Here is a 22,451-nt window from a genome sequence, read left to right as displayed (position 1 = left end):
CAGGGTATTATTTATATTATGTGGGGTCTTCTTTACTTAAAAAAATGAATTATCGAAAGACTATTAGACTAATAAAACGTTGGAATATATATTTAAAATGAGCGGCGGAAAAATACTATGTTACTAGTGATGGCTACTGTAAAATTACTGCGCTATATTTAGAATACATTGATACAAAATTAGTATATTTCTCACGCATATTGTACCTTGTTGAGCTATAGCACAAAAATGCAACTGCACCAGGGTCAAGGCAAATACCGACCGTGGGGGAGGGGGAGTTTTATGAACTGGAGGGCGAAAAAAATCGTTTGGCTGTAAACAGATCTTACAATAGGATTATGTAGTTTCCCTAGCAGTGCATAAGGCTGTACAGGAGGGGGTGGAAGATGGAAAACCCTATACTGGAACAGATTTAATTTTCCGAAAAGGGCTTATTTCTTATCTTCTTCTTCAGAAAAAAGCCAGCGCCAGAGACTACAAACACCGGCTGCTAAACTAATTAATACAACTTCACAGGCTGCTTCTGTAAGTGTGAAAACTTCCTACGTGCAATTTCATTAATTATAGATGCCTTTCTGGCCGGAAGAGTTCAAACGTCGCTTTGCAAAATCTTCCATCAAGTTACTTTCCTTTCTGTGAACTAGGACTAACAGATGTTTCTGACACATGTCCTAATTTCACTTAATAGTTCTGCGAATGACATTTCAAAATGTACAGGCCGAAATAATGCTATTTTTCCTCCCTAGAATAAAAATTTACAGCTCCCCACATTTGCAAATACACAGAGACGTTAGATGGTAATGGTCATTACAAATGTCACTGTTACTCAGATCAAACATTAAAAACTCCCTCTGACCAAAACAAAACTGTTGAACGAAAAGGTTGCAGCTGTGTTATTCTCACAATGTTAGAGGCAGCAGCATCTCACCGACATCAGTCAAAACTGACTAGACAAGCTGTAATTTCTATTGTTCACTTTTAATTTGTGAGCTTGCACAATTATTTCATTGCCCCCAACTACTTTAAACTGCCAGAGAAAAAAAATTCCCAGCCTGTGTGAATAGACGTGGAGTATTCATATCTCTCAGTATTTATAAAAATATAAATGAACAAACATTGTATCAGTCTATATAAGCTTTAGAATTTCTATACATAAATTCTGAGATTTATTCATTTTTGCAAATGGAGAAAAAAGCAAACAAATCTAAGAATGTAATTAAAATAATTATTTGGTGTGCATTCATTCTCCATAACGAAACACTACTTAAAGAGGACGCTGAACAAAATAAAGAAATTAATGATAGCTTTCAATACTGACCTGTGTGAGTTCTTTTGTGTATTTTGAGATTTTCTGATCTAGCAAACACTTTCCCACAGCCTGGGAAAGGACAGGGGAAGGGTTTTTCACCTGTGTGGACTCTGATGTGATTTACAAGTTTATATTTGGCTTTGAAAGGTTTCCCCTCTCTTGGACACTCTTCCCAGAAACATATGTGATTGGACTGCTCGGGTCCTCCAACATGCTCCACTGTGACATGAGTCACCAGCTCGTGCATTGTGGTGAAAGTTTTCGAGCATAATTTTTTGGGAGTCTGGTCCAACTCAATCCATTTACAGATGAGTTCCTGTTTGATGGGCTGCCTCATGTAACGAAAGAAAGCACCAGGGCCGTGGTGTGGAGCCAGATTCACGTTCAGATTCATGCCACCGTAGCTATGAAGCGAGGAAGCAGCAAAAGGATCGGTCCTGGAGGCTGGTACTTGAGTGAAATGTTCAGACCTGGCGTACATTTCTCCAGGTAACCCCAGTCTTATCTGTCCGTTTAGATGGCCACCTGGAGTTGCATGGGGAGGCTGCTCATGGAGTCCAGAGAACAGAGAATGATTCCCAGCTTCTGAGTGGTGGTGACCATGGTGTCCGGGGTAGCTACCTGTTGTTGAGACAAACATTCCGTGGTGAGAACTTGCAGCAGTGTGTTGCTCAGTTAGCCCTGGCATGACTGGAGCTGTCAGATCTCTGCGTATTAAGAAGTCCCTACCTGCTGGAATAGCCTGGGCTGTACGAGACACTGGGTAAGGGACTGCTGTTGCCTGCGCCGGGCCAAACGTTCCTGTTTGACTAGAGACCACCTCAGCTTGGCCTGCCATATGATGGTGGTGGTGGTGGTACTGGTGGTGAGGATGAGGATGAGGGGCAGGGCTGAGTTTAAGGGCCGCAGGGTGATGAGGAGGAGGATGATGATGATGGTGGTGGTGGTGGTGCCCCATGTGTTCAGGCCGGAATGGACTCGGCCCTAGGCGGGATTCCGCGGCGTACTCCCCAGGGTGCGTGGGAGCCACTGAGTGGGGATGCCCGGCGAAGCCCGGGAAGCCTGTCATGCTCTGAGGGGGGTGGAGATGATGATGGTGGTGATGAGCCCCTGCCAAGTCTACTAATCTCAGCGCCGTGTTCCGTTTGGAGAGTGCAGCAGGGTCCATCACTGGGCTCCCCAAAGCATCCACGCTCATTAGCTTCTAATTCTAAAAAGTCACCTGACAGCGGGGAGGAGAGAGACAGAGACAGAGAGAGGCGAAAGTTTTTTTTTTTCTCCAAAGTTTTTTTGAGGGGGAGGAAGGGGGCCGGGGCTGGTTTGGTTTTTGTTTTTGTTTTTTTGTTTTCCTGCTCTCCCCCCCCCCCACCCCCATCCCCTCTCCTCCCTCTTAATGCCTACGTGGAATCCTATACGCTTGAGAGGCAGCAGCAGGACGCTGGGAGGCTGCTGAATAGAAATTCATGGACTCGGCGCCAGCCCAGAGAGCGAAACAATCACCGCGTGCCCTGATTGGCCACAGCCTGCTCGCTTACGTCAGCGATGACGGGCCCTGCTTCAGACTGAAAAGCTTTATCAGGAGTATGTGTGGGGAGGGGGGAGGGGCTGGAGGGAGCTACGCAGGCTCCAGCCTGGGGGCGCCCCCTTCTCCGCTAAAAGCCTCCCCCCCGCCATGCGCCTCGCGAGCGAGCAATGCCTGGCGCTGGCTCCCCGCATTTTGTTTTTTAGCTGCGTTTCGCGCAGGGCAGGGCCGGCCGGCGAGGCAACCTCCCGGCCCAGCCCGGGCTCCTCGCTGGTGCTTAGCGGCAATGAGCGGCGGTAGCCGAAGGAGGAGCCAGTCCAAGGGGAAGCAGCTCCAGCCGCGCTGCCGATCGCGCCCGGGGTACCCGCTCCCTGCTTCCTCCTCCCCGCGCTCTGCCCTTCGCCCCGGGGAGGCCGACAGCGCCGCTCGGCCGCCGGAAGCCTCTGCACTCCGAAACCCGTCTGCTTCCTTGGCTAGCTCCGCCGCTCGCCCGGACCTTGCCTCCCCCCACCGCCAAGCAGCCGCCCCCGCGCCCGCGCTCTCCCCAGAGCCCCGCCAGCCGCACGTAGCGCTGGCAAGCCGCGGCTGCCTTCGGAACAAGTCGCCTGATTGGCCGCTCGCGCGCCCGGTGCTTTGTTAAATCTCAGGGTGACTTAAAGTGCAGCTCGCAACTCTTCGCAGCAACAAAGATGGGCTGAGGCTTCCCCTAACTTCCGTGCTCCGGCCACACAAAAAGCCCGGGGAAATAGGGCGGGGGAGACAGGTCCTGAGCCTGCACCATCCACCCTCCCTCTCCCCCCCAGCCACCCAACGCCAGGACACTGTCTCGAGTTTTGAATAAAGAGCGGGGCTGCACTTTTGTCTTGGTTTGTGAAATCCTACTGAAGTCTCCATCTCCTGCCTGAAGGTCATTCCTGAAGGAAGAAGGGAAGCATGGGGCTGCTTCAGTCTCCCTTGAGTAGCATCCTTTGTGGGAGCAAGTTTTTATTGATGAAACTTAATGCTCAGATTCAGCTCTGATGCTTCGCTAGGATTTCTTCCCCCCCCCCATCATTTTGACTCCTGTTTATTTATAGCACACACAAATCTTTCCCATGTACGAGCATTTCAAGGGCCTTTTCTCAAACTGAAAGGAGGACAATGCGAGGGGACGAGTTCTGCATACAGAACACATCATGGGAAGCAGAGCTGGGCAACTCTTTAGGTTTCCGACACTTGTTGACAGCACAGATAACTGGTCTTTCTACTTGAGAAATAGTAGTTAAGCGACACTACAGTCTTACTTCCTAAGATTACACATTTTGGCTAGTTCTAGGAGTATTATATCTTTATACCAAATCTTAGAAAGGATTCTTGGAGGAATCCCACGCCACATATTTAAATGTCAACAGTTATTTTGTTAATGGCTGCTTCAATAATATGATAAATCATTACATTAAGAATGAAACAGTATTTAACCCAGAAAAGGGAATGATCTCCCTCTTTCTTTCTCTCTCTCTCTTTCCACTTACAGAATTGTGCAATCTAACCACCATACCTCGATTTTAACAAAAGTCCTTAAATACATATAAAGTACTCTCCAATTTTTATACTCCTTAGAAGAAAGAAAATACATTGCCTGTAGGATTTACATTGTTAGTGATGAAAGTATAGTCTAGGGTGTCTAGCTTTATGCACTGAGGCCTTATAGATTTAGTAAAGCTTAGAGCTTCAGCACAGGAGAAAGCCTCTACTTAATTTTTTAAAGAGGAGTATTGTGAGTTAAAAAAAAATCCTGGAAAAAGACAGTGGAAACAGGGCGTCAGTTTTGGGAAAGAAAAACATAACAATAAATATCTTCCTATAAGGTCATCACAAAATTCAATAGTCATAAATAGTATTCGCTCAATAACAGAAAGACTTTTTAAAAATAAAACAACAAATGAATATATATTTGCACATTGTTACAATTTTTATTTATTGACTTCCTATTACCTTGTCTATGGACACTTTATAATATTCACTCTACATCTGGAGTTAGAAACCCCCAATGCAATTTTCAATTTAAGACGCATAATTTTGCATTTCCATACAAGTTTAACAATTGCTAACTACGTCTGTAAACGATCATCTTTATGTTAAGTACTAAACCAAGATAACGGCTGGCATGTTAATACCTAAACCGCGCTATTCTCATAACACAGGCAACTCGCCAATGACTTGTAATCATAAGTTTAAAGTGTAGGACATACGTAATTATATATAGGACATTTTTATTACTGCTTTGCATAGCGAGCGTTGGCTACGGTTACATATTTTTGGAATGAGCCTGGTTTTGACTCTTTTTTCTATAACACAAAGCTAATATTTAGCTAGATAGTTGTATTTACATTATTGTGTACATATTTTTGACTTGAGATGATGAAAAATGACACATGATACAATTAGTTATCCATCCTTACATAACATGTTTACTCAGGCATTTTAAACCACACACCAGCAGTTAGTGCCACAACATCTTAACTTTCAAGTCTGTTTGCACTAAGTAATGCATTTGACATTCCTATTCCTGCCCATCTCAATAGGAGTGCACAGAAGAGATAAAGGTTAGGAATTATTAATCTGCTACTTACAAATATACTGAGAGTGTGACTTCCAAATATAGCTGTTTCCTCATACCTCCTTAAAACACTTCATCTCTACATACTTGTTATCCATCAATTCTGACACTTCTCAGTCAAGGGAGAAAACATCTGGAACAGTTTATCAATTAAAAAATGTTATCACCAGTTTGCCTAGGCTATTTTAAAATATTGTGATGGTTTCCTGTCAAACACTATTGGCTCTGTTCGGCCCTTACTTAAATCCTGAAGTCTTTTTTTTCCCCTTCTTCTTCTTCTTCTTCTTCTTCTTCTTCATGAATCGAATGGAAAAAAAGTGCCACTCGGTGTCTCTCTCATTATATTAGGTGAAGTTAGTATTTTCACTCCTATAATTTGTTGTGGACCTTGGGAGTTCTACTAGTGTGTGTGGAGGAGAAGGGGGGGGAGGGGGGGAAGGGGGAGCTGCGCACATGACTAAGGGAAGGCGGAGAGATTAGAAAAGAGGAGGAGGACCTGGCCAAAATCGGCAAAATTACACAGCTCTTGCAGAATGTTTTGAAAACTTGAGTGCTTGTTAATGCAGGCCTTTGGCAGCTTGACCTCGTCTGACCACTACTCACTCAACTGATTACTTAGGTGTCGTTAATCCCGTCTGCAATATGAGCCATGTTTTACCAGATAATCCATACTGTATGGGCTATGCCTCAAATATATGAAGCCTCCTATATTCCCTTGCCACATTAGGTTTGCAGGGTTACTCTACCAATTTAGATTTTGAAACCAACATGGCAATTGCAGGGGAATTCCTCTTCTCTACTAATAGTGGCGTTCATGGACTCGGTACAAGGAGTCTGCAAGGATAACAATAATTGCACAGGTTTCAGAGTAGCAGCCGTGTTAGTCTGTATTCGCAAAAAGAAAAGGAGGACTTGTGGCACCTTAGAGACTAACAAATTTATTTGAGCATAAGCTTTAAGTGAGCTGTAGCTCACGAAAGCTTATGCTCAAATAAATTTGTTAGTCTCTAAGGTGCCACAAGTCCTCCTTTTTTAAATAATTGCACAATACTGTTTTATGTCGTGGAACGGAGGTATCGCAAGACGGCATACGGAACCCAAACATCAGGCAGTGTTATTGGAGGGTTGTTGATGTTATAGGGAACTGGCATGTGAAGAACTCCATTGTTCTTCTTGTCCCATCACCCGAGGGCCAATGCCACAAAGGGTGTTCAAGAGATAAAATTTGGAGCTTCAGACGTGACAGCACCAGGAATCAGTGACTTGTAGACTGATTAATCAGTTCCCCCCATACATCTAAGCGGTTACTGTGTATCCCTTGGTGAATACTGCCTGGTTGTGGTAGAATGCTATATAAAGGGTACATGTTGAAATAAGGTGTTCACGGATTCTTTCCCTAATAAAATCAGAGAATCAACATTTGATTTGCATTACAGTAATTAAATGAATAAACTGTGAAACCAGGCCAGTAGGTCAGGAGACACAAGAAGCTAGGGGTGCTGGAACAATTTTTATAGTGGGAGTGGTGCTGAGAGCCATTGAACGAATGGGTAAATGCATATATATATATAGGAAACCACTTTAAGCCAGGGCCGGGTGCGGCAGCACCCCTAGTTCCAGCACATATGTCAAAAGCTTCCCCTATCACAGAGTAGGCAGTAGGAATGATGCTTGGTTAACACAGATAAGAGCCTAAATAAATAAACTGGAGCACAGCTTGAGGGAAAGACATGTATACTACATATTGAGTATAGTATATTGGGAATCAGCTGCAAAAGTTGAACAAAGCACTATTTTTTTCTTCTATAGCGGTACAAATATAAAAATAATTTCACACACATAAAAAGTGAATGTGTGTAGTATTTTGTGTGTTTCTCCCATCTGTGCCTGTCCCTCGCCACCTTTAGCAAAATCAGATATGGTGACGATTTGAAAGGCTAATTATCCCCCAAACTTTGGTTTACTGAATTTCTCTCTCAGGGTTTAGTTTAGCTTCCATGTTTCGTGCAATCAAGAGAATGAACAACGCCTTCCCCCCCACACACCATTCCCCCCCCCCACTAAATTGCTACAATCTAACTGCTCTATTTTAGTTTTATTTCAGTATAAATATATACTCATAATAAGGCATTTTCTAGTAAATGTAGAGTTATTCATGATAAATGCCAAACACTCTTCTTGACGTGTATGTCAGCTTTACCACATACAAAGAGTGGACATTTGTAATATACTCTCTACCTTGGGGCCAAATTCTTCTCTCACATACACTAGTACTAACCGCGTTGGCTTTCTACTGTCCTCTTTAATGGTGTTTGTACGGCCATAACTGAGCAGATTCTGTCCTTTAGTTTTTTGTTAGGTCACCAAAACTTCTCTAGACAATCTACTGTTGAGGTACCTGAAACTTTTCAGTTAGTTCCATGGAATATATCTTACTGTCTGTTATATGGCAACCTTTCTGAAATGGGTACTATTAGCTAAAACTTCGATTTAACGTCATTAATTTTTTACCTTGAGATTTTAAAGCTCAGGCTTTATCTGTGAAAATAAGGATTAATCCCGATTTGAAAATCCTAATTGTAATATCTACTATGGAAATAAAAAGGTCAAGAACAACTAGAAGAATTTACTGAAGAATTATGTTAACTTATTCCTTGATTATTAAGATCGGATTTGAGGCTTCAAATGTCATAAGTATGCTGAGTCTTAAGACGGAGTTGAAATAATAATCATTAAAACTAAGAGCTGATGGAAGGGATACACATAACTGCAGCAAAATAATATTTGGATACACTGTCAAAATGCTATCAAGAGATATTGTTTAGAGAGAAGTTGCTAAGGGAAATTTTCAAAGGGGAAAGAGAACATTTCATGAAATCCGAATATATTCCTCCTGTGTTACTAATTCATTTTTCTTTTCTTTTAGTCAGATCAATTTGCTTCAGGATGTTCTAGAGTGTATGGAAAATCCAGAAGCCAAAGGGGTAAGTGAAGGCACTTTGGTCGTACGTGTGTGTGTTTCCCACATTTTAGAAACTAGAGGTACCCAAGATAAACCAAATCATATGCTTAGTTTAAATAGAATATATCATTCAATACCTCAAGATTAAGGTATTCCTGTCAGATAAGATGTCAGTCACTAACTCCTGAAAGCTTGGTAGCCACCACATTGTGAAAGCCTGCTATCCCTAGTAAAGATGATACATATCATGTAAACCCCATCAACAAGATCAAAGTCTTCTTCTTTAATAGGATCCAATACATGTCAAACCTCATTCCAATCAAATCGTCCGTAAATGAATTCAAGATGAATATGTCATAGAATAATGTGACAGTGCAATCACATAGGGTCAGGGGTTGTTGTTTCAATGAGAGAGTCGTCAAATATTAATTCTAGAACCTCCAAATAAATAGGCATTGAGCAGGATTAGGCAGCCGCTGGTGGGGCGTTGTGTCACTGATTTGTGTTTATGCTAGTACCTTAAACACTGAGCTGAAAAAAAATTGTCTCCTTTGAACTGCAAAAAAAGGCATATTTTGACTTACTTGACTTTTCCAGGATGTTTCTGTAAAGTCGTTTTCTTTTCCTCATTACCAGAGAAGTCTTGTGTCTCATTTCCTGACTTTGTTCCTGTTCGGTGAGAGGGGAGAAAAGTTACAAGTAAAAACATTTATATGTGTTATAAAATGACTATCTGGGTATATGATTCTAGAATCATGTAAAAAGAAACTTTTAAAAAGAAAAGGGCATCTAATACTCATGGAACTCAACCTTTCTTTGACCCTTCAGATATTGCAGAGGTAAAAATGGAGGCTTCCCCAAAATGCTCGCACGTTTTATAGAGTAATGAAGTTTCTATGAAAAGAAAAGGAGTACTTGTGGCACCTTAGAGACTAACCAATTTATTTGAGCATAAGCTTTCCTGAGCTACAGCTCACTTCATCGGATGCATACTGTGGAAACTGACAGTTTCCACAGTATGCATCCGATGAAGTGAGCTGTAGCTCAGGAAAGCTTATGCTCAAATAAATTGGTTAGTCTCTAAGGTGCCACAAGTACTCCTTTTCTTTTTGCGAATACAGACTAACACGGCTGTTACTCTGAAACCTGTCATTATGAAGTTTCTATGGTTGATTTTTAAAAATCTATGAAAGGACATCTTTTCAACTCTGCTTTGATCTGGCATTCACCTTCTGACAGTGTATTTTTAAGGCGAGTTACTACCTACTTGAATATATTCTGTACTTTTCACTTCTGAAAATTTCGTCGTGTTTGCAAGACTCCTGCCCAAGTTGTTGTCTCCTTTTTCACTTGTATCAATATAGATTAATATTACAAAGTTGCTACTTTTCACTGTATATAATTTTCGACTCCTTCTCTCTGTGCAAAACAAACTACTGTCACTGCTCACGCCCTAACTTTTAGACAACTTTGTACCTATTTAATCTGTCAGTGAGAAGTACGAATAATATGGAATGCTTACTTGATTTTTGGTGCAATATTTGAATCAGGATTTTAAACGTTTAAATGCAAGTTTGAATTTAAAGGTACTTTATGATTTATCAACGAAGTAGGAAGTAGGAATCTGAAATCACTTCGATCATATGAGCTTTCTTTTAGTATACCAGGATGGAAGTATAAAAAAAGCAATGCTAATAGAAATAACGGATCTCATTAATACGGTTGCTCATGGGGCTATAATGGACATTCACAATCTTTTTAAAAATAATTTTACTTCCTCTTCAGCTTTTTTACCACTGGGATGAAAATTAGTGTGGGAATAAAGATAACCATAAAACCTATCCAGGAGCTTTAACATAAAACTTCCAAACTTTCACACAAGATTATTAAAATAGATCAATAAAGGCTGCTCTTTTACCAAGAGAACTTTTAAAACATGTTCTTTACTGGTAAAGACATAAGATTGGAAATGTTGGGATAATTTAAAAGTCAAATAGGCAGGGGAAAAAAGAGTTTAACTTGTTGAAACCTGACCAAAAAAATGAAGTGTTGTATTTAGTATTTGAATGGTCTCCATATGACATTTTGTTTGAAAATAAATCTTAGTTAAAAACACTGGCTTCTAATTTTTCCCACCTTTCTCACGTGAGTAGTCCCTCTGTCTGACTAAAGAGAGCAAGACTGTCCCATTATTTATGATGAATAATACTAACCTTTTTATAACTATAGATTCAAATGTATTCTTCCTAGTTAACAGTCATCAACAGGACATAAGTTAAGGCTAACTGTTAATCATGCCTATTCTATTAGGTGCTCACACTATGCCTTTTCTGCTTACAAAATTTTAACAATATTTATGTTCTTCTCTGAGGCTGTTAATTTACTGAATAGCAATTGGTGCTTATATCTGTAGTGAAATGTGTAGTGTAGGTGTGTTATTTGACCGCTAGAAAACGTTGACTTCTGATACGGATCAAAGGTGCTGACCGGACACTTCCATATTAAAACTAGTTAGTCTGTAAGCAAGTATTGTTTGAAACATGGCTCTGATTCAGCGGGCTACTACACCGGCAGTTTTATCAAAACTAGTAGGAGGCTCAGCGGCCCACAGCACACACAGCTCTGGAATTATTACAGTCTTAATACACACCCCGCAAATACTATCAGATGCAAAAATATGTCTTTCCATCCCCATTTACCATCCATGGAAATCTTTACTTACCCCACCTGTTCAAGGAAATGGGATGAAGATTTAATGTTTGCCTTCAAGATGTCAATGAAGCTTGTTCTTTTTTAATAAGTTAATATGAATGATTCTGGATAGCAACAAGCCTAAACTGTTGAAATAGAATCGCCCAAGGAGGAGAGATTCTCCTCTGGGGTTTGGCCCTGAGCATATTTCATGGGTATTCAAGCTATTCTGGAAAACAAGGGGTGGAAAGAACAGTCAGGGTGGATAATTAAAAACAAAAGATGGAATTAAAGCCGGGGGAAGGGCGATCAGATATGATTAATCATTAAAATGAGAGGAAAGAGAAGAAACAGCAAACATTTGTCTATTTGTCCTGCCCCAGGTTAGACACTGAAACCACGCATTGTGCTGGATGCTCTGAGTCTGGCACATGTTGTCGGTCGCAGGTCAGAGGTCAAACTCTAGGGTATTTCCAAAGTCGGCGACTTCAAGAGCTTTAGCCTTCACCACTTACGCAAACTGATTAACTACATTTCCAACACTAGGCAAGAAAATTAACGCCTAACGTCTATCGCGGTTTGGAGGCATTGTCAGACCTCAAGGGGGACTTGTTTTACAGCTGAATGCGAGGGAGTTTGCAGGAACCACCTCTCCGCAGACTTGCCAGTTTCCTTTAATTCACGAAACCCCTAACGTTTCTCATCAATCAGTTACCAAACCACTCGCCTTGCGCGCGGGTGGGTAACACGGGGAATCTGCAGGCGTTTCTTTTGATTTGAGTTGATTTGGAAGAGAAATGTTACTAGAAGGCTGCACTTTTGCAGTCCAAGCAAAACAAACAGGTCAGTCAGCGAGGACCCGGGACGGGAGCCCTCCCCAAGGAAGGCTCTCAATTAGGGGTTTCTATTGTCAAAGCTCGGAAGTCTAGTAACTTGTCCACTAGACCTTTTCCAGGAGACAGTTAACCCTTTCACTGCTCAGAAAGGAAAGAAACTGCGACAGAAAAGCAGCACCATAGCAATGAATGTTCAACGGTCAAACCCAGGAGGAGAATCTGACTTCCTCTTGCCGTACCTCCCTCCTGCAAATATTTTCTTTTTTACTGCAGCCCCAGGCAAAGCTCAGCTGCTCTGTGGGAAAGGAGCAAATCCCCCCTCTGCCCTCCATCCAGGGCTTACAATCGGGCAGCCCCCGAGTGCATCCGCCTGGAAATGTGTAGTCCCAGCCCTTCCAAGCAGCGAGTATTCTGCTGTTTGTGGCTGCCCGGCGGCCAGTGTCCTTAGCAAGCAGCCTTCTCCCTTGGGCTGATCTATCTATCCCTCTCCCCTAGGCTTGCCCGGCTCGGTCTCCTGCGCCTCAGCAGTGGGTGCAGAGAATCTCCTTTCCCTCCTGTCCAAGTGAGGGGGGAGAAATCCCTTCGCCATCCCCGTCGGGGGGGAGGGGAGGGCAGGCGGAGGAAGCTACTTTCTCCTGTCCCGTTGGGTGCGTAGAATCCTTCCCCTCTCTGCCTCCTCGGAAGTTGGGTTTCTGTGGGGTCGGAGAATCACCTTCTTCTGTCCGAGCTGAAGCAGAGAAGCCCCCTTCCTCCTCTCCCAGTGGGTGCGAAAAAGCCCCTTTCCCGGTGCCTCTGGATCCCAGCTTATGGGGAGAAGAAGCCCCTTTGTACTGTGCAGAGAAGTCCCCTATCCAGCCCTGTGAGGGGGAAGAAGCCTCTTGCCCTTAGCCCAGTGGTAAGTGGGTATCAAGCCCCTTCCCAGTCCCAGTCGGTACCAGGCTATTTCCCCTTGCCGAGGTATGCCAAGCCTTTTCCCACGTGGGTGAGTAGATGCCAAGCCACTTCCTCAGTGGGTGAATGGGCGCCAGTCCCTTTTCTGAGTGGGTGCCAAACCACTTCCCATGCGAGCGAGAGGTTGCCAAGCCCCTGTTGGTGAGTGGGTGTCTAGCCCGTTCCCTTGTGGGTGAGTGGGTGCCAAGAACTTTCCTTGCCCGCCCGTGCCTCCCCCCGAATTCACTTACCCCACTCCACCTGTTGAAGAGATTCCCTCATTTCTGCACATCATTTCTGGGCTGACAAAAAGGGGTGGGGGTGGAAAAGAGAGACAACAAAACAGCACCTCTTTGGCGGTTCCAGCGAGGCGGTCATCCTTCATTTCTTCTTTTCTTGCTTTCTGGAAGCAGTTAGGGAATGTATGATGAAACAGAAATGAGCCGTCAGGAGGATATTTTAATGGCTTATATGTCACGTTGGTGCATGTGGCTTTGAACTGGAGCAGCTTTCGTTTCCTGCAGAGAGCACGCCGCAAATCCCACTTGATAACTTCTACAACCCACAACTTTTTTTTTAAACATTCACTCTCACTCTGTATATTTAGACAAGGTTCCTAAAAATATCCCCTTGTCAGCCTTCCTGTTATATTTTATACGGACTTGAGATTATTTGGTTTTCTTTGCAATTTGGAGGTAGTCTAAAGAATGGACAATCTAGTTGATTGCTCTCCGAGTGTCACTGCCTTGTAGATTTCACATTATGGACTATACCCAGCAGAGAACCTTGTAGTGTATGCAGGTGTTTTTAGCAGAAGACATACATGGTAATATAACATACATCTAAAGATATAAGAACACACACACACACACACAGTTGGTTTAGACCTGTTGCTATAAGTCATCGTAAATGTAATTTCTTCACATTTATTTCACAAAATAAGGGCAAAAACACAGCTCCAGCTAATAGAAGGAATTATTCAGACGTGCTAGATCCAAAAGTAATTACCGGGTAAAAGTGCACTGAAAATCATCTTCATTGACTGAATCTCCGCAAACTACATATATTTCTAATGTACAGCGATGTATTTAGCACTGCGTTTCAAAGTTGCTTTTTAAAAAAACACTTCTCAGTTTTTATTGCTTTAAATGTGCAGCGCTGAGAAATATGAGAAATATGCATGCGATATCTATTTTTATCCGTTTCACCAGTACCTGCGGTGGTGATTGCTTCCTAACGCCTTTATATTTCAGCTGAAGAGTTAGAAGTTTCTTTGTTCAGGAATAAGAGTTTGAGGGGCTCAGATTTAGCTCCGAATAAGCCAAATGAAGTACTGAACAAAGGGTAAATTGAAGGATTCCGACTCTCAGCTAGCTTTTTGTGTTTTCGTTACTAGAAATAATTAGATCTAATGAATATGCAGGCGACTGAGTAAATAAATAATCTGCCATTTTAAAATATATATACATTAAATATATATAATATATATATCTTCTGCGTAAAATGAAATCTGATATTTTATGCCTGAGCACCGTTTAAAATAATGTACAAATGTTGCTTAGCTTAATTGATTGAGTCACAAAGATTTTCTCCTTTTAAGTACCATACTTATACGTTTCAACAATCATTTTAATATATAGTCAATGACTCTTTGTAGCAAGAACAAAAAGGAACTATTCGCAGTTTTTCAATAGACTTTGAGCTGGGGAAAGACAGGTTAATCGAGGGTTGCATCTAGAAAACAACCAAGTGTTGTATGTTTGCACTGAATCCAAATGTCTGCATTTTCCTAACTAAATCAAAGGGAGTGTTATTTCTTTTTCTGCTCACTCATCTGAAGGTAAGTAAATTTTCTCTGGCGATCAAAAGCCTGGTCAGCAACAAAGACACCGCCTGCTTTTTCCACCGTCCTGGTGTGGCAAGTTGAGGAATTTCAATAACTATGACAAGGGTGACTGATTTGTGAACTAGAAAAGGTTTGAATGTCAGAAAATTTACATTGCTCCTATCTATCGAGGATTTTAAATAAATTTAAAAAAAAGTCTCCGAGAGCTTCATGCAGCACAGAAGAAACAATGTAGCTTTGGGAAATTTACAGTTTTACCTGAATGAAAGAGATCCCGCGGGGGGAAAAAAAGGAAAGAATAACAAATGGGGGGGGGGGGGAGACAACAATAAAAAGTAGAAAGTTAAGAGTTCTCACCCACCTGCGTTCTGATGGGTGCAGAAAACAAGAGTTGTTTCAGAAAACTGATGGGCTTTTACCCAGAGAAATCACGCCTGTTGTTTAAAAATAAAATCGAATGCAATCGGCACAAACTCTGGAGAGCTTCAGTTACAAACAAGGAGAAAACACAACTTCAAAAGAAACAAGTCACAAAAGGGCTTCCCTTTTCAAACCCTAAAAAGTTGTTCAGTGCTGTTAAAAAAAAATCAGGAAATCATTGTGATCATCATTAGCGTTATTATGGAGGAGAGCAAGGGAAAAAACAGCAGCAAGAAGAAGGACAATAATCAAGGCTAGGGTTATTTTAGCACCCATACACAAAGATCACGTTTGAAATATTTGTGTGCAAAAAATATTGGGCTTGATAAAAAACAAAACAAAACAAAAACACACAAAAAGTTGCTACTCCTGGAAACCCTGTTTGTCAAAAGGGATGTCAAAGCGCTTCACAATACCTGGGATTGATGAGCCGGGCGAACCAATCAGGGGAGAGCAGAGGCTTTGCGCGCCCTTAGTTGGAGAAGAAGGGGGGAGTTGCAAGGGAAGGGGGGAGTCGCCAGGCACCAATGATCTCCCACGTCCGCCTTGACGTCGCTCCTCCCCTTCTCCCATTCATCAAGGGGGGGGACGGTGTCGTCTTTTCAATTCATTTATCTGCAGGAATGATTGCCGCTATCAGTCTCGCGTTCACCGCCCGGCTGAGGAGGTGAAAGTTTCTCCCCAGGAAGATAAACCGCAAAAGACAATATTGTGCATGATTTGCGCCTTTTTTTTTGCAAAGCGGGAAAAAAAAAAGAGGGCGAAAAAAAGGAGAGAGAGAGAAAGAAAGAGGGAGAAGGAGAGAGTGTGGGGAGCTCGAAGAGAAGAGAAAAATCTCTCGGCCACTTTGCAACATTCCTATAGCTAAAAAATAACTGAAGGGAGCTGATTTTTTGTTTTGTTTTTGTTTTGTTTTGTTTTGTTTTTTTGCCGTGTGTGTTGGTCTCTCTCCATTACTGTTACTTGCAGCCAGTTTATTTTTTACCCCCTGGCCTCCCTCCCCACTTCAAACCTCCCCGAAAAGTCTCATCAGAGAGACAGTGGGGTTTTTTGTGCATGTCTGTCTTATTCTAGCTTTCTTGCTTATTTGCAACTGCGAGATCGCCCCACTTTTTGTGTCCTTTCGGGGCGCTGATGCCGACGGGGGTGGTTTTGATGTGGTTGCGTTGGTGGTGATTGTCGCTGACTTTCCAGAGAGGGTGGTTTTGCTGCTGCTGCTCCTCCGTGTTTTTGTTTTGTTTTTTTCCCCTTTTTTTCTTTTTTTTTTTTTTTTTCCTTTCCTTTCCCCGGGTTGCTGCACTGAGAGTGGGAAGATGCTTCTGGATGCTGGACCGCAGTATCCCGCTATAGGAGTCACTACCTTCGGATCCTCTCGCCACCACTCCGCGGGCGATGTAACGGACAGAGAAGTGGGGCTGGGGATCAACCCCTTCGCCGACGGCATGGGCGCCTTTAAAATTAACCCCAGCACACACGAGCTGGCCTCGGCCGGCCAGACCGCCTTCACCTCGCAGGCACCCGGCTACGCGGCGGCGGCGCTGGGGCATCACCACCACCCGACCCATGTCAGCTCCTACTCCAGCGCAGCCTTCAACTCCACCCGGGACTTTCTCTTCCGCAACCGGGGCTTTGGCGAGGCGGCGGCGGCCAGCGCCCAGCACAGCCTCTTCGCTTCGGCCGCGGGCAGCTTCGCCGGACCCCACGGACACACTGATGCCGCAGGACACATACTTTTCCCGGGGCTTCACGAGCAAGCCGCGAGCCACGCTTCTCCCAACGTGGTGAACGGGCAGATGCGCCTGGGCTTCTCCGGAGACATGTACGGGAGGCCAGATCAGTACGGCCAGGTCACTAGCCCCCGGTCCGAGCACTATGCATCCACTCAGCTCCACGGCTACGGCCACATGAACATGAACATGGCAGCCCACCATGGGGCAGGGGCCTTCTTTCGCTACATGAGGCAGCCCATCAAGCAGGAACTCATCTGTAAGTGGATTGAGCCCGAGCAATTGTCAAACCCCAAAAAGTCCTGCAACAAAACTTTCAGCACAATGCACGAGCTGGTGACTCATGTCACAGTGGAGCACGTTGGAGGACCCGAGCAGTCCAATCACATATGTTTCTGGGAAGAGTGTCCAAGAGAGGGGAAACCTTTCAAGGCCAAATATAAACTTGTAAATCACATCAGAGTCCACACAGGTGAAAAACCCTTCCCCTGCCCTTTCCCAGGCTGTGGGAAAGTGTTTGCCAGATCAGAAAATCTCAAAATACACAAAAGAACTCACACAGGTACAGTACAGTAACCTTCTCTCTAGATTTCTTTCTGCAAATAAAAGAGTCAAGCTTTTCCAGTAAAATAAATGGTGGTGTGGATGGGGGAGGGAAGAGGAAAACATTGGATATGGTGACTTGTTTTCTGAAAAATTGTATGTAAAATGTACGATATTACTTTTTAAAAGAGGCAGCGTGAGAGGTTAATTTCAAAATCAGCTCATTAACAAAATTATTTCCTCCTAACCTTTATGAAAAAGAGAGAGAGAGAGCTCATTTGCTGCAGAAATACAGTAGTGAAAGAAAAATAGCAGCAACCTGACTTGTTAAATTTATAGGTTTTAATTAATTGGTAGTCGGCAGATTTGACTGTATTACAATGAGAAATTGTGCTAAACATACAGTCAGCCAATCCGTCTCCTCTTTGTAATTCATGTATTTGTAAATATTTAATTACATGGAGTAATATTAAGTAAACTGAACCTAAGGTGTTAATCTAGTATTGTAGTATTAGAAACCAGCTGGGATCAGTGAGAACGCCTCTAACCCCAATACATATATACATAAATATATATGCACCTCTTCCTGCTTTTACTGTTGTACGTTTTCTGACATAATATGAAGCGTGATTTTAGTAAATTGTTCAAGACGATGTTGGTAGCCAATGTAAGAATCACAAGCACCCGTCGTAATAATATCCAAGATTGTACGAAAATACAGGGGCTGGGTATGAGGTGGGTAGGTAAAATATCACGGGAATGAGCCGTAAAAGCAGAAACGAGGCACCAAGGCTTGTGTGTAAGTGCTATAACGACTGATGTGTTGCTGCCAGGATTATAACGAGCCAGATATGCCAGGAGCTGAGAAGTGAAAGTGAAGCTCTCCGAGAAATAATTGAAATAGTTTGAAATGAAAACTCTTTAAAAATATGCCTTGTACAGCGAGTGAACGATTGTTTAAAAATGAAAGAGAACAGGGCTCTGAGATGCAGTATTTTTAAAGTTGGAAAGTTACAAGTCATTCAGTTTACCGCGATCCTTCGGTCTGGTAATTTAATAATAATAATAATTAATACTGATTAATCATAGAAAATACAAGGTCTCTAATCAGATCATTTTTTCTGTAATAGGTGAAAAACCATTTAAGTGTGAATTCGAGGGCTGTGACAGGCGCTTTGCAAATAGCAGCGACCGCAAAAAGCATATGCACGTGCATACTTCTGACAAACCCTATCTTTGCAAAATGTGCGATAAGTCCTACACTCACCCAAGTTCCCTCAGAAAACACATGAAGGTAAATTGATGTTGCATTATTTTACGTGATCTTACCTCGCCTGTATCTCTGACGTTTTATTGCCGATTTACAACGCTTCTGCTTAAACAGGATGGGAGACTTAAAACGTGAAATGTGTTGACTATCTATGTGGCGGTGTTGTTGCAAAGAAGCATATTTTAAAGTGATCTGTGGACAGGAAATTGGAAAGGACAAGGGCAACCTGGCCAGTAATGTTTTTACTACAGAAAGGTTTAAACAACCACTGTTTATTTTGCTCAAGGGCAGATAGCGCTTCACTGCTGACTGTACATGATCTCAGTTATTTACGTTATAAGCGTCTTACAGTGGAGTAACCCGGTTAGGGCTTTTCTGGGTGCATTGCTTTAGTGCAGACTTTCAATAAAGGTCTCAGTGATGGGCAGATAGAAGGGACACAAGCAGGGGAAACTCATGGTTTCTTTTAAAGCCAGATCTAGCAGATCCCCTTCCTTTTGTGTACTAGGACCGCATTTGCCTTACAGGCTAGTGTCTGGCAAGATATTTGAACGCAGACTGTTTAGGCATAGAGCTCGAGTCCTGTGTGTTTCTGTGATACCAGCAACCTGCGTTATGAGCAATGCAATGTTTCTCCTCAGACTTTGTCTTAAAAAATACGATCTGTAGGGTTTCAAGGCTAACTTGTGAATTCAGCTCAGGGGTTCCCTGTGTGGAGGGAGGAGGGTCAGAGGGGCGAATGGGTTCTAGAGTTCGATATTATTATCGAACTAATAACTACACTTAAAAAAATCCCCTTTGTTGTCTATTTATGTACGTATTTATTTTGCAGGTCCATGAGTCATCCTCCCAGGGGTCCCAGCCTTCTCCCGCCGCCAGCTCAGGCTATGAATCCTCAACGCCCCCAACAATCGTGTCTCCATCTACAGAAAACCAGACCACAAGCTCCTTATCGCCCTCCTCTTCAGCAGTCCATCACACGTCCAGCCACAGCACGCTTACATCAAATTTTAACGAATGGTACGTTTAAAACAAAAACAAACAACAAACAAACAAAAACCCTATTTAAAAGACTCCAAAATTAATGAACACTTCGAAAGCAAAATAAATACATAAATAAATCAAAAGCTGCCAGTAGACCCAGGACCGAATAAAATGAAGAATCATTTTCTGTTTTGTTTTGTTTTGTTCAAAGGCTTGGTAGGCAAAGGGGTTAGTAGAATGCATGAGAGGACAAGGTTACCAGGCCAAATGCCAAATGTGTAGGGCTGGACTGGAACCACTGATTAGAGGTCTCAAACTGCATGTCTCCTTGGGCAGCGGCTTTTTTTTTAAAATGTAAATACAGAATTATTAGCTTAAAATGTACTGTTTGATTTTGTAAATAGTCATATCGCAAGTTGAATAAGGGGATATGTGGAACTGTGGTCTTTGCATATATGTGAGGGGGGGCGAGGGTGGGTGAGACGGAGGGTGGGAGAGGTGGGGGGGAAGAGGGAGGAGGTAGAAATTCAACTATTTGTACTGAATGGCAAGAATGTTCTAGTAAATGTGTACCAAAATGTGAATTACTTTGTATTATTACAGTCTAAACGTCGATCTAACAGAATATTATTGGTATTAATGTGCTTTTTTGTATAAAGTGCAAACATTTCGTCCCAAAGTCCAGTCTAAGTAGTGCAGTAAAATGTTGTTACAATGTCCTGTCAAGAAATTCGTATAGTGAAAGCCTGGATCTACGTGTCAAACTGTTACATTTGTTTATGTAAAGTGATATTAAAAAGATATAAACTATATCTGTCCGTTGCTTTTGGCAAAATACAGTAACATAATGTATATAAATCCTAATTTCCATATTTATCCGCATGTAAAGGTCCGGTTATACATGTTACAGATATTCAATATTTATGGCTAGAAGAATTGGTATGTAAAATTTAGTTTACAGAACTGTTTGGTAACATTTCGTACCTTATTAAAGATTCTTAAATCCCATAAATTGTGGTAGGAATTCTTATTCACTCAGTCAACCTGCTGCAACTTCAGCTAGCTTTAATATATTAGAATAAAACTATACCAGTTTTTTTCACTGCTTTCCATTATGTCATCAGTAAAGCAGCGACGGTGATATAAATGTGATAAATGAAAGGATCCCTGCTGGTATTAGTATAGTGTGTAATTAGTATTTATATCAAAATTTATGAAACAAATTTTCGGCCGCAGTATAATTTAAATGACCTTTGCAGACATAGAATAACAACCATAAAAATAACAGAAATAGATTGCATATGCTACATACATATTAATGTGGATGAATTGTACAAGGAAGTTCCTTTCCATTCTACAACATTACAAATGAATCTGGATGTACTATGTCCCTAAATTAAATTAATTCGGATAACACATATTAGGAGATTCAAAAGAGGATTATTTTAGTTGCTATTTTAATTTCAAGCATTTGTGACCATAACTAATTCTCATGGTGTAGATTCATGGCTTTCCAAGGGCCTTTCTCCTCCTAGAAATGTAACACTAAGTTCATAAAGACGTTTTTACTGATATTCCTTAAAACGTGATGCTAATTTAAATCAATTACTTCTTATGCTCTGTTATTATTATTACTATAATTTTGCCAGTGTTAATAGCTTTCTAAAAAATAAATCTAGGGGGTAAGAATTATTTTATGTAATTTGATTATCTTTCTATCTCTTTTATTTATTTCTCATTTACTTAAGAAATTCGTTCCATTGGCTGGCGTTGATACAGTAAATTTGTAAATGAGAAGACAATATAAAAAATCTAAATTACTTGTGCTTAATGACTGTAGCAGAACGCCTTTTCTCTAAATCAGATTGTCTTTCTTGCAGTTTAGTTTGATAGATTTGCAAGCTGTACTGCTTCCACTAACTTAGCTACGGTTGTTGGAACTGTTGGGCTTTGTTCCTTGTTGTAGCTTGCATGATCGCCCCATTAAGCAGACAACATATCAACAGACAACACAAATCATGAGCTTGGCTAAAGCTGCGAGTGCTTGTGATATGTCATAGAGTGAATTGCACAAACTGACCTTCCAGTAGACCAAGATGACACTTTAACAGCTTCTTTAAAGAAATATTATGTGTATAGTAAGTCAATAGGCATATTAACTGCTAGAAGTGGGGGGGGGGGGGGGGAAGAGAGATGGAAGTATGTGTTCATATTAAAGCATTCACATTTCTTTTATTGTATCCGTAAACTATCCATAGCATATTACTGATAGATTTTTAAAGTATTTTCATGTCCCCTTAATATTTTTATATCGCTATTTGTGACTTATCACAAAAATAACCCTTAATCGGTCAAAAGAAAGAAAGAAATCTTCGGCTAGTTCTGCACAGACTCATTACCTCTAAAGGAACTGTGAGAAATGTTATAGTTTAACTTTACTTTGTCCAAAATGTTATTCTTATTATAAGTCTAATATCAGCTTTCAATGAAAAGAGCGCCACCTTGCAGGGGTATGCGAGATTTAAAGAAGTTCAAGACCACTTGGACCTAAACCGAAACTGTAGCAACTTGAAGACCTGTATTTAATAAGACAAAATAACGGGAAAAATGTTTAATGTATCTAAAATATTATATCCTGGGAATGTTTGAAGTTTAATTTTTCCATCCGTGTAACGGGGAATGAGTTTTAAAATAATACAGGTGGGTTTAGAAATATATGGGGAAATGCAAATCACTGCCCTCACAAATTGGAGAAAAAACATAATTCAGGTAGGGATATTTAGTCTAAAAGATGAATATTGCAAGTTTGTTT

The 22,451-nt window shown here is 41.8% G+C and overlaps 2 protein-coding genes across 15 annotated transcripts in view; one reads left to right on the top strand and one right to left on the bottom strand.

The window, feature by feature from the left end:
- Positions 1 to 15,379, bottom strand: part of ZIC4 (Zic family member 4) — a 253,927-nt gene extending 238,548 nt beyond the window's left edge. For 3 of the 14 annotated variants that reach the window (XR_012640973.1, XR_012640972.1, XM_074963806.1), the window contains exons 1-4: positions 13,199 to 13,236; positions 8,977 to 9,061; positions 5,444 to 6,264; positions 1,319 to 2,531 (exon numbers count right to left, since the gene is read on the bottom strand). Coding sequence is in view for 11 of the 14 variants with exons in the window: in XM_074963806.1 (XP_074819907.1) it covers positions 1,319 to 2,507 (1,189 nt within the window). In the remaining 3 variants the exon portion in view is untranslated. Of the gene's footprint in view, positions 1 to 1,318; positions 2,532 to 5,443; positions 6,265 to 8,976; positions 9,062 to 11,114; positions 11,359 to 13,198; positions 13,349 to 15,056 lie in introns of those variants that run through there. The other 11 variants (XM_074963805.1, XM_074963803.1, XM_074963802.1 and 8 more) reach the window with 11 other exon arrangements.
- A 335-nt stretch (positions 15,380 to 15,714) lies between these two features.
- On the top strand, positions 15,715 to 20,102 carry ZIC1 (Zic family member 1). The gene is made up of 3 exons (XM_074963812.1): positions 15,715 to 17,404; positions 18,516 to 18,679; positions 19,488 to 20,102. The coding sequence occupies exons 1-3, from the start codon at positions 16,429 to 16,431 to the stop codon at positions 19,683 to 19,685; spliced, it is 1,338 nt and encodes a 445-aa protein (XP_074819913.1). The 5' UTR covers positions 15,715 to 16,428; the 3' UTR covers positions 19,686 to 20,102.
- Positions 20,103 to 22,451: the final 2,349 nt, after the last annotated feature.

This window comes from Natator depressus, chromosome 9 (genome assembly GCF_965152275.1).
Source record: "Natator depressus isolate rNatDep1 chromosome 9, rNatDep2.hap1, whole genome shotgun sequence".
Taxonomy (NCBI): domain Eukaryota; kingdom Metazoa; phylum Chordata; order Testudines; family Cheloniidae; genus Natator; species Natator depressus.
The sequence above is the reverse complement of the archived record's forward strand: the minus strand, read 5'-3'. Positions and strand labels throughout refer to the sequence as shown.